Raw genomic sequence first — 18,080 nt, 5'->3', positions numbered from 1 at the left:
AAACTATGGCAAGAAAATTATAAATGCCTTGGAGAAAAGGCCAAATAATGACAAGGCCTAAAATACAGTGAATGAAAAAGAAGTACAGATACACACAGCTTTCAATTTCCAGTGTGCAGTTCTGCTCGTCCAAGGGGTATCTTCTCAAGTCCATCATGCATGCTGCAGTTGTGGTGATTCTGAAATACACAGATGAGGGCAGATATTAAAGATGGGATAAGAAATGTAGCAGGAAAACAGCTTCCAGCTAAACAATGAGTAGCCCCCATCTAGGGTCCTTTTTCCCCCAAAGTACACCTGATTAAATATATTTCATAACATATACTTGAATAAGTTTTCAGTATTTTATAGGCCAGATTGATCAAGAAAAGCAACACAAAACCTCTAAATCTGACAAAATTATTCATGGAGCCTTGTAGACTGTGGGAAATCAAGGACAGAGACAGGGTTTTCTAAGGAAAATTTTGTCTTCAATTTTTGTTCTGCCTCCTTGTTTAGTGATTCTTTAACCTTTATAGCACTGGGAAAACTTATGTGTGGCAACAACACTGATTAAATCAATATTGGATTCTTTGATTTTCATGTGAAGTGTCTAAGTAGCTACAGATTCACAGGCTGTACTTTTTTTTTTTTAAAGATTTTATTTATTTATTTATGGAGGAGAGAGAGAGAGAGAGAGAGAGAGAGAGAGAGGCAGAGGGAGAAGCAGGCTCCATGCAGGGAGCCTGATGTGGGACTCGATCCCGGATCTCTAGGATCAGGCACTGGACTGAAGGCAGCGCTAAACCGCTGAGCCACCTGGGCTGCCCCACAGGCTGTACTTTGAATCTTTCAGCCAAGCTTCTGCTTGATCTTATTCTATTATAGTTGTCTGCCGGGCTGTACCCTAATGCTCCTGAGCTTCTCACCATGCAATCATCCGTCTTTTCAAAGGGAGTAATTTGGCTTCTATGTTATCGATTATGAATCAAAATTCAGTGGGTTGGCTTTACCTGGTGTCAGCTGCAACCATGGAAAAAATTTATATCATGGCCCAAGGAGAGTTAGGCCTCCACCATGCAATGGTTAAATCAACTGTACATTAAGAAATAACACTTCTAAAAATGTCAAGTCTATTTCCTACTCTGTCTATAGTCTCATTTGAGGGAAATCAACCTACACAAAGCCTGTGTTGAAATGCTATTAAGCTACTATGTTTTATACCCTTTTTCTCTTGAATGCCTTCCCTTTTTCAACTCAATTATAGATGACTGGATTGGGATGGGGTCCTGATTCAAGGACAGTCAACCATTAGTTGATCAAGAATCTACGATGTGGCCTGACTTAAAGGTAGAATGGAGGTAAAAGGATTCTCTTCCATGGAAGTGAATTAAAGACAGGGTAAGAATGGAACTGACCTTGTAAGTTCATAAACTAGAGGCTTGCAATGTCATTTTCCAATTGAGAGTGAGTCATAAGAAAGTGTAGCAGAGATAGAGAAAATTCCAATTGGATGACTGAGAAGACAATGGTCACTATGGCCAGGCCACAGAATGTGGCCTTGCAAGTTATGTACTACCTATCTCAGGGAACAGCATTTTTATGGCTTACATGGAAGCGTGTAATTGGTAGCCCTGGCTATACTCATTTAGTGGTGGATAAGAATGAAGAAGTAAAAATGTCTCCTTCTAAGATCCTTAGAGTTACCCTCTGAATTCCCAACCACCTTCCATATTCTACCTTTCTTGAGGGCTAATATTCAGCTTTCTTCAGATAGCCTTCCACATAAATATCCACAACAAACCTTCTACTACTTTGAGCAGCGTTAGCAAGTTCTGTTCCTATCAGCAGATCTTAACCAAACCACTAGTAAAACACCAGGCATGTGCCAGTTCTGTTGGGATTCTCTCATTTAACCTAAACACAGTAGTAAAGCATGTCCTTCTATTAGCATCTGGATAAGTGGCAAGTTGAGAAAAGTTTTACTTTTCAACGGCTAAGAAGAGCAGTGAGGGAAAATGTCAACATACTTGGCAATCATGGGTAAATACTAAATTATTCTCTACAAATGGTATGCAAGTGTCATACAGACATATGCTATAGGACCCATACCCATGGTGAAAGTGTCCTTTCCAAATGTCCTAACACTTTCAAGTATCAGTCCAAGGAGTGGATTACATTCTATAATCCAAAGTCAACACCTAGCTCTTTGGTATATTATTCTACAGCATCCAGTTTTCTAGCCAACTGTAGAATAAACCTCACACTTTTAAATTCTGGCATGTTTTCTGGCATACTGACAACCCAACATCCACATAAGATGCCTCTAAGGCAAAACTAGAAAAAGGTCCTGTTAAAGTTATGAATTTTTATGAAGAAAAGAAAAAGATCTCTACTAAAAATACTCAAACTTTTAAAAGTTCCTATATATTTTGATGCCTATTCATTTGAAAAGAGTCAATAAAAGAGACTATTATTTTCTATTTGTTTTTATTATTCATCTTCATCTTCAATGCTACCCATAAAATAAACGCAAACAAGCAGGAACATGAACACATCCAAATTAGGGATGCACACTGGCCGTGGCATTTATGTAGTGTGTTTCATGGACATTACTGGAAGTGGAACATGACATTGGAAGAATCTGTAAAAGGGACCCCCAGTATACTTGTCTTCTCTTCTCATTCTGCCATAAGACTGGTTATTCATGGAAACTAATGAGAATGAAGATACAACCGTTCAAAATCTTTGGGATGCAACAAAAGCAGTCCTGAGGGAGAAATACATCGCAATACAAGCATCCATTCAAATTCAAAAACTGGAAAGAACTCAAATACAAAAGCTAACCTTACACATAAAGGAGCTAGAGAAAAAACAGCAAATAGATCATACACCCAGCAGAAGAAGAGCGTTAATAAAGATTTGAGCAGAACTTAATGAAATCAAGACCAGAAGAACTCTGGGACAGATCAACAAAACCAGGAGTTGGTTCTTTGAAAGAATTAATAAGATATATAAACCATTAGCCAGCCTTATTAAAAAGAAGAGAGAGAAGACTCAAATTAATAAAAATCATGAATGAGAAAGGAGAGATCACTACCAACACCAAGGAAATACAAATGCTTTTAAACATATTATGAACAGCTATACGCCAATAAATTAGGCAATCTAGAAGAAATGGATGCATTCCTGGAAAGCCACAAACTACCAAAACTGGAACAGGAAGAAATAGAAAACCTGAACAGGCCAATAACCAGGGAGGAAATTGAAGCAGTCATCAAAAACCTCCCAAGACATCAAAGTCCAGGGCCAGATGGCTTCCAGGGGAATTCTAGCAAATGTTTAAAGAAGAAACCATACATATTCTACTAAAGCTGTTTGGAAAGATAGAAAGAGATGGAGTACTTCCAAATTTGTTCTATGAGGCCAGCATCACCTTAATTCCAAAACCAGACAAAGACTCCACCAAAAAGGAGAATTACAGACCAATATCCCTGATGAACATGGATGCAAAAATTCTCAACAAGATACTGGCAAATAGGATCCAACAGTACATTAAGAAAATTATTCACCATGACCAAGTAGGATTTATTCCTGGGACACAAGGCTGGTTCAACACCCGTAAAACAATCAATGTGATTCATCATATCAGCAAAAGAAAAACCAAGAACCATATGATCCTCTCATTAGATGCAGAGAAAGCATTTGACAAAATACAGCATCCATTCCTGATCCAAACTCTTCAGAGTGTAGGGATAGATGGAACATTCCTAGACATCTTAAAAGCCATCTACGAAAAGCCCACAGCAAATATCATTCTCAATGGGGAAGCACTGGGAGCCTTTCCCCTAAGATCAGGAACAAGACAGGGATGTCCACTCTCACCACTACTATTCAACATAGTACTGGAAGTCCTAGCCTCAGCAGACAACAAAAAGACATTAAAGGCATTTAAATTGGCAAAGAAGAAGTCAAACTTTCCCTCTTCGCCAATGACATGATACTCTACATAGAGCACCCAAAAGCCTCCACCCCAAGATTGCTAGAGCTCATACAGCAATTCGGTAGCGTGGCAGGATACAAAATCAATGCCCAGAAATCAGTGGCATTTCTATACACTAACAATGAGACTGAAGAAAGAGAAATTAAGGAGTCAATCCCATTTACAATTGCACCCAAAAGCATAGGATACCTAGGAATAAACCTAACCAAAGAGATAAAGGATCTATACCCTCAAAACTATAGAACACTTCTGAAAGAAACTGAGGAAGACACAAAGAGATGGAAAAATATTCCATGCTAATGGATTGGCAGAATTAATATTGTGAAAATGTCAATGTTACCCAGGGCAATTTACACGTTTAATGCAATCCCTATCAAAATACCATGGACTTTCTCCAGAGAGTTAGAACAAATTATTTTAAGATTTGTGTGGAATCAGAAAAGACCCCGAATAGCCAGGGGAATTTTAAAAAAGAAAACCATATCTGGGGGCATCACAATGCCAGATTTCAGGTTGTACTACAAAGCTGTGGTCATCAAGACAGTGTGGTACTGGCACAAAAACAGACACATAGATCAGTGGAACAGAATAGAGAACCCAGAAGTGGACCCTGAACTTTATGGTCAACTAATATTCGAAAAAGCAGGAAAGACTATCCATTGGAAGAAAGACAGTCTCTTTAATAAATGGTGCTGGGAAAATTGGACATCCACATGCAGAAGAATGAAACTAGACCACTCTCTTTCACCATACACAAACATAAACTCAAAATGGATGAAAGATCTAATGTGAGACAAGATTCCATCAAAACCCTAGAGGAGAACACAGGCAACACCCTTTTTGAACTTGGCCACAGTAACTTCTTGCAAGATACATCCACGAAGGCAAAAGAAACAAAAGCAAAAATGAACTATTGGGACTTCCTCAAGATAAGAAGCTTTTGCACAGCAAAGGATACAGTCAACAAAACTCAAAGACAACCTACCGAATGGGAGAAGATATTTGCAAGTGACCTATCCGATAAAGGGCTAGTTTCCAAGATCTATAAAGAACTTATTAAACTCAACAGCAAAGAAGCAAACAATCCAATCCTGAAATGGGCAAAAGTCATGAACAGAAATCTCACAGAGGAAGACATAGACATGGCCAACATGCACATGAGAAAATGCTCCGCATCACTGGCCATCAGGGAAATACAAATCAAAACCACAATGAGATACCACCTCACACCAGTGAGAATGGGGAAAATTAACAAGGCAGGAAACCACAAATGTCGGAGAGGATGTGGAGAAAAGGGAACCCTCTTACACTGTTGGTGGGATTGTGAACTGGTGCAGCCACTCTGGAAAACTGTGTGGAGGTTCCTCAAAGAGTTAAAAATAGACCTGCCCTAGACCCAGCAATTGCACTGTTGGGGATTTACCCCAAAGATACAGATGCAGTGAATCGCCGGGACACCTGCACCTCGATGTTTCTAGCAGCAATGTCCACAATAGCCAAACTGTGGAAGGAGCCTCGGTGTCCATCGAAAGATGAATGGATAAAGAAGATGTGGTCTATGTATACAATGGAATATTACTCAGCCATTAGAAATGACAAATACCATTTGCTTCAACGTGGATGGAACTGTAGGGTATTATGCTGAGTGAAGTAAGTCAATTGGAGAAGGAAAAACGTTGTATGTTCTCATTCATTTGGGGAATATAAATAATAGTGAAAGGGAATATAAGGGAAGGGAGAAGAAATGTGTGGGAAATATCAGAAAGGGAGACAGAACATAAAGACTAACTCTGGGAAACGAACTAGGGGTGGTGGAAGGGGAGGAGGGCGGGGGGTGGGGGTGAATGTGTGCCGAGCATTGAGGGGGGCACTTGAGGGGATGAGCGCTGGGTGTTATTTTGTATGTTGGTAAATTGAACACCAATAAAAAATAAATTTATTATAAAAATAAATAAATAAAATAAAAATAAAAACATAAAAAATAAAAAGTAAAAAAAAAAAAAGACTGGTTATAAAATGGAGTCCTTTTCCAATTTATTTGGGGAATAAGGTAAAAAATATGTATTTACTACTCTTTTTCCTAAGGAAGAAAATACATAGAAAACCCTCTCCTAGTGGAAACTAGGACACAGGAGCCTACTCCTGCTACAAAAGATAAGCACAGGGAAAACACAGTAGAAGGAAAGAGGTCTGTGTGCCACTAGGACAGAAAGGCACAAAAATGGAAAGGTGAGGGGCAGGCAGAGAGATGAAGGGTGCAGAGGCCAGAACAAGTTGGCTAGCTTCATGACTGGTTTGGGGAGTGAACTTTTTTGCATGACTTGGCCAAATATTGAAGATTAGAACTTTGTAGAAACTGTAGGAGGGAATTTGTGTCTGTAGGACTAAGGGCTTAAGCCTAGTTAATGCATATGGATCAAGGGTAGGGATGCCACAATGACTGAGCTCTATTTGCATAATCCCCAACATCCACACACAACTTTCATATTTTCCCCAATAAACTTTATTTGTCTTGGGAGGAGAACTTTACCATATCTAGCTCACTTCCACATCCCTTTGTAATCTGAGTATTCTATTCCTATTTCTAAGGAATAGTATGGCAGGGTCAGTGAGAAAATGACTGGATGAAGGTTTCTGCAGTATTACTCTTCAGTAGATGCTTTTGGGGGAGTATCATTGTTCCTTTTTTTGTTTTCTGATTGAGAGAGAGCAGTGCTAAGTCTCCATAGCTGTAATTTATGCTTATGATAGCAAAGCAGAGAAAGATGGTAACTAAATGACAGAAAAATTATCTACCATTCAATATGTCCTTTTTTATGAATAATCATACTTTGAGGGTGCTGAAAGTAGAAAGTTAAACAAAAAGATAAATCAGTAGAAAAGTGATAGGTAGAGGACTGGGAAACATTATATAAAAGGATGTTGATTTATTATCTTGGTGCTCAGGATGGCATGCAGTTATATATGTATTATGTAACATTGGTTGAGAGTAGTTTTGTTCTCAGCTCTATGCTCAGCCCTTGAACATTCATGTATTTAATTAATAACCATACTATTATTATTATCATTCCCATTTGGCAGATAAACAAACAAAGGCTAGGAAACAGTAAGTCGGTTTGTCACATTTACAATGGTATTATAAGGCAGATACAACATTCAGATCCTTCTGCCTTAAAGGATAACATACTGTATATTCAACTTTTAAAATCCTACTAGTGAGTGAGGCTCTTGTTGAAGAGCAAAGAAGGTACAGAAATTTGTAACTTGATATATAGATACACATATATGCATATATAACACATATACACATAATATATACATATAAAATATATACACACAGAGACTATATATATACATATATATATAATATTCTCATTATATATGTGACAATTTGTAAATACAATATATATATAGGAAGAAAATATATATTCTACATGCTATACCTGCAGTAACAGTAGTGACATTCAACTCATTGTGGAATAAGGTAGAATTTAGTAGATAGTCTTGCTTTTATAAGTGATAGATTCCTAAAGATGTGCTTAACACTCAAACGTGTGAAAAGTCAAGGAATAAGTTCAAAGCTTATAAGGGGATCACTATCCCCAGCAAATTAAAAATCTTATTATGTGATACCAGCCATCTTAGGACACCATCTATAGTATCTGTGTATCCTTTGCCTGAACAGTTTAGTGAGGAAGCCTGAGTCAAGGAGACCCATGGCTTTTTGGCATATCACAGGGTTTTCACTTTGTCTCAACTAAGATTATGAGATGTACTTTGGTGTCAGCATTTTTGAACTTCCAAAAATTGAAAATAGTAATAAGGGCAGATGTAAACTCTTCATGTCATTGCACAAATGCAGAATTCCCCACAGATCACCTAGAGAGGCTGCTGTGGAAATGTTTCTTTTGGCTGCCACAGAACATTTGCCTGAAATGTCCACTTGTTGGCCAGGGTAGAAAAATACCCCTTGCCAATGCTGCTGGGAAAGGTAGACTATGGGCAGACCGTGGGATCCTTACTTATAGTGAATCATTAAGCAATGCACACAAACTCTTTACCAACTTGTACTAACCATTTAGATGCATGGTAAATACCAGACAGGACAGAAATGAAAATGTCCTTGACTAGCATTCTCAGAGCCCTTCTAGAACTAAAGTACCTCAGCCCTAGCTACCTCTCCTCTGATTTAATGTTTTTATTACACTTAGAACCATCTATAATTGGAACATCTATTTGTTGACTTGCAGGTCCCTTTATTTCCTCAGGTGAGTATGAGAGCAGGGTTTCCTCTTTCTTGTCAGCAGCCATCTCCCCAGTGCCTGGAATAGCTCCCCCATGCACACAGCAGATTACCCATAAATAGTCATTGAACAAAACAATGACTTTGATGATTTGGGAGCCAGGCATAAGCAGAAGTACTCAAGAAGTGAAAAGTGAAAAGAGATAGCTTAGCCCTTCTTGATTTTAATCCCCAAAATAAAGTGCAAGAGGGAACACCTATCATCTCTCAAGCACTCCAAGCAGGAGCTTTGGCCCTGCATGATTAAATGACTCACTGAGAACTCCATAGGCTTACTGGTCAAGATGCATGGTGACACCCCCTGCATTAATAGCCAGGTAGTCTCTGTGAATCCTTCTGCTGCAGAATGCTTAACAAGCCAAAGTTGATGCCTATAAGTTTTGTGGCCTGGCCTGCAGGGAAGATGACAGCAAAATGCAGCCATCAGCAACGTCCTGGCTTTCTGATCATAATCTTATTAAACAATAGGGCCCAGGAGCAAGTTAGCTGCACCTCCTGTGTGACCTCTGGCTTGCACTTGTGATGCCTAAATAAGAACTCTGGGAGATAGTTGTACCATGGCCATGGGATAGCAGCACATGTGACCTATTGCTTTGTAGGTAACCATTTAGCCCCTTGCAACAGCTCTATGGTAACTCATAGTTCTTGTCTTCCTGGTTCTCCATATGCCAACTTCATCAGGCATTTTTCCAGGAATAGGAACTCAGATGCTAGTATCAAGGGCCTAAGTCAAATAATTCAAACTGACTATTATTCTAAAGCAAGTGCTTACTATTATTCAATGTGGAGAAAACACAAGGCATAAACCAACATTTAAGTTATTATAATTTTTGTTTTGTTTTACAAAAAAACATAAGAAAATACATTCACAGAACTGTCTGAAAGCTTTTGCTATGCAGATTCATTGAGCATGTTGCTGGGAAAGTTGTTGGGTTAAATTGACTGTGTTGGCAGCCCCATTCTTTCCTTGCTTCCCAATATCCACTCTCTTAGCCATGTCATTTGCAGTTCTTCTCACTATAAAGAAGCTGTCTGCCCACCTCCTGAATAAGGGCCAACTTTGTGACTTGCTTTGTCTGACAGAATATGTGGAAGTGACAATGTGTCGGTCTCAAACTTAGCTTCCAAGAGGCATTCTCTTTCTTTTGTGCTTCTGCCTTTGCTGTGAGAAAACCATGCCCAGATGAAGTTGCTGGTCCTAGGAGGAGAATGGCCATGGGTAACAGGATGGAGGTGCCCACTCATCCTTGCAGAGACCACCCACCCCAGGTCTGTGAGTGAGCTAAACAGGATGAGCAGAGGTGCTGATTAATCACACAGACAAACAAGTGATGAGGACTATCATCTGGCATTAAAGCTTTCTAGCTATTTGTTACACAGCAACATTGTGGCAATAGAAAAGAGATACAACAATCAACACAGGTAACAACATATATATGAAAGCATAAATTCTCCTATAAATAAATGGAACTCACAATATGTTACTTCTCAAGAGTGTCATAAGATAGCAAAGCCCTTTGTAGATACCATGTTTCTAAAACAGGAGCATCTATCTCTATGTTTCAGCATAAATTCACTATCATTTTAAAAATATCAATCTTGGTGAAATGAGTAGTCACATCAGGCAAGTGAGATAGGCCCTTATGCATCTCCTCCTGATTTTCAAACAATATGGTGATAAAGCAACACAAAGTCCAAAACTGGCAATAGTGCTGAAAACCAACAGTAACGTATACATACACCAGATCCTCAATCATCTGCTAGGAACAGAACTGTCAGAGTGGATGATTGAGGAAGTTATTAAGGAGAATACAGGCTTAACTCTCTGAAGAGGTAGGGAGGAACCAGTTTGAAAGAAACAGGAAAGTACACCCCAGCTATCTGGATCTGATTATATCATTCGACCAACTTTCACATCTAGATGTATGTTGTTCAAAATGGTAGACACTAGCACATGTAACTATTTTACATTTAAATTTTAAAGTAGTTAAAACGAAATCAAAATTTGAAATTCGATTTCAAATTCATTTGATGCACTAGCCACATTTCAAGTGCTCAATAGCCCATATGGTTGGCAGCTACTCTATCAAACAGTACAGATTATAGGACATCTTCTTCACCGCAGTAAGTTCCCCTGGAAAAGGATAGAATGACAGGATTGAGTTAGACAGAATGAGTGGTCTGGCCTTACCCGTTAACGCCTTCCCTCAGTTTCCCTTGCCCCTCCTCACGCCCCACCTCTCTCCCTCTATAGCCTCAGAGGACACAACTATGGCTGAAAGTGGTTGGGGAACACAGCCATATGCATTGCTCAAAGAAAAGCCATTGCTGCTAAAGGCAGATATCCAAAGGACTGGAAGCCATGCATACCAGAATGGAAGATACCATTCGATACTCTATTCAAAGAGTTATACATTGCATCTGATTACAGGGCCCAGTCAATTAACCTAGTAGTCAGAAGTGGGGAGTCTTATTCTGAAAGAATACAATGAAGCAGAACAAATGGAGCACATTAACCAAATTTTCAGATTTATAGCCTAAGGGATTAAGGCTTCCAAGGTGAGAGTGAGGCTGAAAGAGACTCAGGTCACCATATCCATAGTCTCACTAGAAAATCACGTTGTCTAGAAAATCACTTTGTCTTTAGGATACTTCCTACCTTAGGATAATCATGAATAAAACAAAGAGGTGTTCTACAAAAAGTATGGAAGTGTAGAAAATGAAAGTTTAAACATTTGGAAGATATTATGTCTAGTAGTCATATGCATAGATGTATATGCTGTCTTTAGAACAAGAGCAGGGAGATAAAGGGAAAGAAGAGCCTGAGATAACGGCATAGATAGATGCTATAAAGCTAAGCAAAGTGTTAGGGTTCCCAGCCATAGGCACTGAATTAAAATTTATACTGAAGACAGATAGTAGAATTGACAATTCTGAAAATAATTTAATGATGTGGATGTCTTCTTAAACTTTAATGAGCATACAAGTCACTGAGGGGGTTTTGTTAAAATGCAGATTCTGAGCAGAAGTTATGGGGGTGGGTCTGTAGTTCTGATTTCCCAGATGATAGTGCTGCTGCTGGTCTGGGGACAATAATTAAAGTGGAAAGGAGAGGGCAAACTTGTAGGACCTTCCTAAAGACAGAGAAGGAGACAAAGCTTTGAAAAAAGAGAGAAGATGATAGGTACAGAACAGAAAATGGTTATGAAACAGCTTTATTAGAGCAAAAACAGCATACAAGTCAACAAATTAAACATGAAACAATAAAGAATTTTTTAATTGGGTTAAATATGCATAAAATTTACCATTTGCACCATTTTTAAGTGTACCATTTAGTGGAAAGTACATTCATATTACTGTGCAACCATCACCACCATCTATCTCCAGAACTTTTTCATCATCCCAAACAGAAACTCTACTTACTCTAGGGACCTCACATAAGTGGAATCATGTAATATTTTTCCTTTTGTGCCAGGCTTAGTTCATTTACTGTTTTCTAAATTCATTCTTGTTGCAGCATGTATCAGTATTGTATATCTTTTTAGGGCTAAATAATAGTCTATTGTATGCATATATCACATTTTGTTTATCCATGCATTAATGCACATTTGGTTTGTTTCTAACTATTGGTTGTGAATAATGTTGCTATGAACACTGATGTAAAAGTATCTGTTAGAAGGCAACCCGGGTGGCTCAGCGGTTTGGCACTGCCTTCGACCCAGGGCGTGATCCTGGAGACCCCAGATCGAGTCCCACGTCGGGCTCCTTGCATGGAGCCTGCTTCTCCCTTGGCCTGTGTCTCTGCCCCTCTCTCTCTCCCTCTCCGTTGCTCATGAATAAATAAAATATTTTTTAAAAACTATCTGTTAGAATCATTGTTTTTGTTTCTTTTGGTATATACCTAGAATTGGAGTTGCTCGACCTTAAAATAATTCTATGTTTAGCTTTTTGAGAAATTGTCATACTACTTTTCCCAGTGGCTGAACTGTTTTACATTCCCACCAGCAATGCATAAGGATTCCAATAACTCTATACTTTTGCCAACACTTCTTTTCTTTTTTTTCTTTTCTTTTCTTTTCTTTATTTTTTTTTATATATTAGCCATCCTAATGAGTGTGAATTGATATCTCACCGTGGTTTTGATTTTCATTCTTAGTGATTGATAATGTTAAGCATCTTTTTGCTTGCTTATTGGCTATTTGTGTATCTTCTTTGGAGAAAGACTATTTAAGACCTTTGCCTATTATTAACCCAATTATTTGATTTTTTTTTTGTTATTGACTTATAGGAGTTCTCTATAAACTACCTTTATCAGATATATGACTTGCAAATATTTTCTCCCATCCCATTGGTTGCCTTTCTAGCTTGTTGATTGTGTTCTGTGATGCACAGAAGTCTTTACTTTTTCTGTACTCCAATATTTTGTTGTTGTTCTTATTGCCTGTGATTTAATGCCATATCCTAGAAAGCACTAGGATAGATCCAATGTCATGAAGCTTTTCCTATCTTTTTCTAAGAGTTTTATAGTTTTAGCTCTTACATTTACATCTTTGATCCATTTTTAGTTCATTTTTGTACATGGTATAAGCATCCAACTTCATTCTTCTCAGGTGGATATTCAGTTTTCCTAGCACTATTTGTTAATTTTATTTATTTATTTTATTTTTTAATATTTTATTTATTCATGAGAGACACAGAGAGAAAGAAAGAGGGAGAGACACAGGCAGAGGGAGAAGCAGGCTCCATGCAGGGAGCCCGATGTGGGACTCGATCCCGGGTCTCCAGGATCACACCCTGGGCTGAAGGTGACGCCAAACCACTCGGCCACCGGGGCTGCCCTCCTAGCACTATTTGTTAAGAAGACTACTCAATGAAGAGTCTTTCCATTCCTGTCAAAAATGATTTGATCATATATATAAAAGTTTACTTCTGGGCTTTCTGTTTAATTCTACTTGTCAATGTGTCTCTTATTATGCCAGTATCACACTGTTTTGATTACCATGGCTTTGTAGTAAGTTTTGAAATCAGGAAATGTGAAATCTCCAAATTTGTTCTTCGTTTTTAGGATTATTTTGAATAATTAAGGTTCCATATGATTCCGTATGAGTTTTAGAATGGGGTTTTCCATTTTATAAAAAAGGGGGATGCTGGGATTTTGATAGAGATTACACTGAAACTGTAGATTCCTTTAGGTAGTATTTTCATCTTAACGATATCAAATCTTCCAATCAACGAATACAAGAGCTCTTTGTATTTAATTATGTCTCCTTTAAATTCCTTGAGCAATGGTTTTACAGTTTTAGGGTACAAATCTTTTGCCTCCATCATTAAATTTATTCCTAAGTATTTCATTCTTTTAGATGCTACTTTAAATGCAGTTGTCTTTTTAATGTCTTTTTTTTGTTTGATCATCATTAATCAACATTGCAATTGTTATTTTTATGCTGATTTTGAAATCTGCAGTTTTGTTGAACCCATTTTTTAGATCTAACAGATTGGGGGTTATTGCATGGAATCTTTAGGTTTTATACATAAAATCATGTTATCTGAACACAATTTTACTCCTTTTCCAATTAAAACAAATATGGCAGATGCAGGCATCCTTGTTACTGACCTTAGGGGAAAAGATTTCAGCTTTTCACAAATGAGTATGACCTCAATTGGCAAAGGTTTTTTTCCTTAAGATTTACTTGTTTATTTTAGAGAGAAAGAGAGCATGCACAAGAGAGACAATGGGGAGAGTGACAGAGGGAGAGAATCTTCAAGCAGAATCCCCACTGAACATAGAACCCAACTAAAAGCATGATCTTATGACCCATGAGATCATGACCTGAGCAGAAATCAAGAGTTGGATGCCTAACTGAGCTACCCAGGAGCCCTGAATTAGAAGTTTTTATGTACAGTCTTTATCATATGAGGAAGTTTCCATCAATTCCTACTTGGTTGCACATTTTTATCATTAAAAGGTGTTGAATTTTGTTAAATGCTTTTTCTCCATCTATTGAGATAATTGTGTTTTTTCTTTTCATTTTGTTACATGCCATTTTATATTGAATCATAGTCATATTCCAAGAAAAAGTCCCACTTTGTCATGGTATGTTGCTGAATTCAGTTTGCTAATATTTTTGGGGGGGATTTCTGCATTAATATTCATAAGGGATATTGATCTGTGGCTTTCTCGTAATGTCTGTCTGGCTTTGGTATAGGGTAATACCTATACCAAAATGCTCTTGCTTTATAGAAACAGTAGAGCAATTCTTCCTCATCATTTTTTGGGAAGAGTTTGACCTTGTGTTAACTGGGGGTAATTCTTCACACATTTTAACTGGGGGTAATTTTTCTTTGCATGTTTGGTAGAATTCACCAGTGAAGCTATTTGATCCAGGGCTGTTTTTGTTGAGAGGTTTTTTAGTGACTGATTCAATTGCCACACTAATTGCAAGTCTGTTCAGATTTTTTTTCTTTATAATTCAGTTTTGGTAAATTGTATGTTTCCATGAATTTGTTCATCTAGATTATCCAATTTTGGGGGATACAATTTTTTCACAGTATTATCTTATAAATCTTTCAATTTCTGTAAAATTGGTAGCAATATTCTCCTTTTCATTTCTGATTTCTGTTGAGTCTTCTCTATTTTTTCTTAATTGGTCTATCTAAAGGCTTGTCCACTTAGTTGATCTTTTCTAAGGACCAAATTTTCATTGCATTGATTTTCCACAGTGTTAGTACTCTCTATTTTATCAATCTATAGTCTGCTCTTTATTATTTTGATCCTTATGCTAGCTCTTTTAGTTCCTTAAGGTTAAGTTATAAAGTTGGATTCTTCTTTTCAATGTATGTGTCTACAGGTATAAATTTCCCTCTTCACTTGTTTCCCAGCATCTCATAAGTTTTGGTATTATTGCAGAACCATGTATTTCTCATTTCTGTTCCATATATTTGGAATCCTGATGTCTGGTATATTTGTAACTGGCAAATCTTAGAGAGTTAACTTATTGATATATGTTGTTCTTTGTCTTGTTATAGTCTTTGACTAAAGTTTATTTCATCTTATGTTAGCATAGCCACTTCAGCTCTCTTTTGATTACTGTTTATAGGGAAATACACTTTTCTATCCTTTCACTTTAAATTTATGTACATTTTTAGATCTAAAGTGAGTCTCTTGTAAATAACATATAGGTGGATCCTGTTTTATTTTTTTATCTATTCTTCCAGTCTCTAGCTATTGTTGTGAAGAGTTTAATCCATTTCTATTTAAAGTAATTACTAATAAGGAAAGACTTCTACATTTTTTCTGTTTTCTGTATGTTCAGTAACTTTTTGTTCCTTCATTTACTCCATCTTTTATTTTTCTGTTTAGATGATTCTTTTTGTGTGAGATGTTTTGATTCTCTTCTTGTTCCCTTTATGTATATGCTACAGATGTTTTCTTTTTGGTTACCTGGGAATTATATATGACATCCTAATATTATAATGATATAATTTGAATTGACATAAACTTTAACACATATAAAATCTCTACTCAATTTGCTTTTCACACATCCTATGTTATCAATGTTAAAAATTGTATCTTTATATGTTTTGTACCTAATGACATAGCTCTATAATTACTTTTAAGCACTTGTCTTCAATAACAGAAAAAGTGTAGTTACAAAAAAAATTTAAAGTAATACTAGCTTTAGTTACCTTTATTGGAGATCTTTTAATATTCATATACCTTTAAGTTACTGTCTAACATCCTTTCATTTTAAATTGAAGACACACTTTATTTAACCTTTTTTGTGGGGCAGGTCTAGTGGTAATAAAATCCCTCAGCTTTTGCTTATCTGGGAAATTATTAATTCTTCCTCATTTCTGAAGGGCAGTTTTGCCAGATTTAGAATTCTCTTTTGATAGGTTTTATCTTTCAGCATTTCAAATACTTAATCATTCTACTGCCTTCTGGCTTCCAAGCTTTCTGATGAAAAAAATGGCTGGTAATCTGTTTTGAGGCTCCCGTATATAAAATGAGTCACTTCACTCTTGATGACTTCCAGATTCTCCCTGTGTCTGTGGCTTTTCACAATTTGGTTTCATGTGTCTTAGTAAGAGTCTCTGATTTTATCTTACTTGGAGTTCAATGAGCTTCTTGGATTCACAGATTCATGTTTTGTTTGTTTTTTTGTCAACTTCAGGAATTTTTTAGCGACTATTTCTTCAAATAATCTCCATGCATCTTTCTCACTCTCATCTCTTGGTGCACCTGATGGTTTCTCACAAATCCCTTAGGCTTCATTCACTTTTCTTGGAACGTTTTTCTTTCTGTTCTCAGATTTGATCATTTTAATTTGTCTTATCTCCAAATTTGCTGATTCTTTCTTCTAGCTGCTGAAATCTGATGGTGAACCCCTTCTAGTGAATTCAATTCAATTACTGTGTTTTTTCAACTTCACAATTTGGTCCCTTTTATAATTTTATCTCTTTATTTTCTTTTGTTCATTTTATTCATGTATAATTTTCTCAGTTTCCTTTAGTTTCTTTGTCCATGTTTTCCCTTAATCTTTGAGCATAGTTAAGACAGACAATTTAGTCTTCATCCAGTAAATCCAATGTCTGGGCATATTCAAGGACAATTTTGTCAATTTATTTTGTTCCTTTAAATGAGTCATGTTTTACTTTTTTTTATGTCTTGTGATATCTTTTCTTGAAAATTGGTCATTTGACTATTATAATGCTGTAACTCTAAAAACCATATTTTTTTTCCTTCCCACAGGGACTGCGGTCTTTTTTTTGTTATTGTTATTCTTTTTTAGAAAAGCTTTAACAATTCACTTATTTTGATGTATTTCTAAACTTTTTTTAAAAGAATTTACTTGTCAGTAAAATCAGTAAAATCTTTGTTCTTTTTTTTTTTAAGATTTATTTATTTATGATAGACGGGGGGGGGGGGGGGGGAGGGCAGAGACACAGGCAGAGGAAGAAGCAGGCTCCATGCCAGGAACCCGACGTGTGACTCAATTCCGGGACCCCAGGATTGCGCCCTGGGCCAAAGGCAGGCCCTAAACCGCTGAGCCACCCAGGGATCCCCAATCTTTGTTCTATTAGTTCATGTTCAGTTAATGTTTTAACAGAGATGTCTTTGAATGACAGGAGCTAAAACAACAAAAAACCCAAACAAACAAACAAACAAATAATAAATACAGCAAATAACTACCTCTTCTTGTCTTTACAGAATGGCTCTGTCCTTGCACATTCTTTCACCACTTAGCTAGGATGGCTCCGAGCCCTTAGGCCAAGGTAAAAACTTAAGGTCTTCTCAGGGCTTTTCTAAGAATATGTTTTGCATGGGCATATGCATAGCTTTTTAAATTCTGTATACTTAGCTGCTTTTGAATAACCTGATTTCTCAGAGTCTCACTCCAGCTTCTCTTTTGGGCCTTCTATGGTCTATTTTATATTTCCTTATTTTTAATTTTTTATTGGAGTTCAATTTGCCAACATATAGCATATCACCCAGTGCTTATCCTGTCAAGTGCCCCCCTCAGTGCCTGTCACCCAGTCACCTCAACCCCCCCGCCTACCTCCCTTTCCACCACCCCTGTTCATTTCCCAGAGTTAGGTGTCTCTCATGTTGTCACCCTCTCTGATATTTCCCACTTATTTTCTCTCCTTTGCCCTTTATTCCCTTTCACTATTTTTTATATTCCCCAAATGAATGAAACCATATAATGTTTGTCCTTCTTCGATTAAATTATTTCACTCAGCATAATACTCTCCAGTTCCATCCACGTCGAAGCAAATGGTGGGTATTTGTCG

At 37.2% G+C, this 18,080-nt stretch overlaps 1 protein-coding gene across 5 annotated transcripts in view; it reads right to left on the bottom strand.

Annotated features, from left to right (window-relative positions):
* Positions 1-18,080, bottom strand: part of GABRB3 (gamma-aminobutyric acid type A receptor subunit beta3) — a 225,300-nt gene that overhangs the window by 41,027 nt on the left and 166,193 nt on the right. For all 5 annotated transcript variants that reach the window (XM_077868403.1, XM_077868421.1, XM_077868399.1 and 2 more), the window contains one exon: positions 97-179. In XM_077868403.1, the coding sequence (XP_077724529.1) occupies positions 97-179 (83 nt within the window). The remainder of the gene's footprint in view (positions 1-96; positions 180-18,080) is intronic.

Source organism: Canis aureus, chromosome 2 (genome assembly GCF_053574225.1).
Source record: "Canis aureus isolate CA01 chromosome 2, VMU_Caureus_v.1.0, whole genome shotgun sequence".
In the NCBI taxonomy this organism is placed as follows: Eukaryota; Metazoa; Chordata; class Mammalia; order Carnivora; family Canidae; genus Canis; species Canis aureus.
Note: the sequence above shows the minus strand (reverse complement) of the source record. Positions and strands in the feature narration are given on the sequence as shown.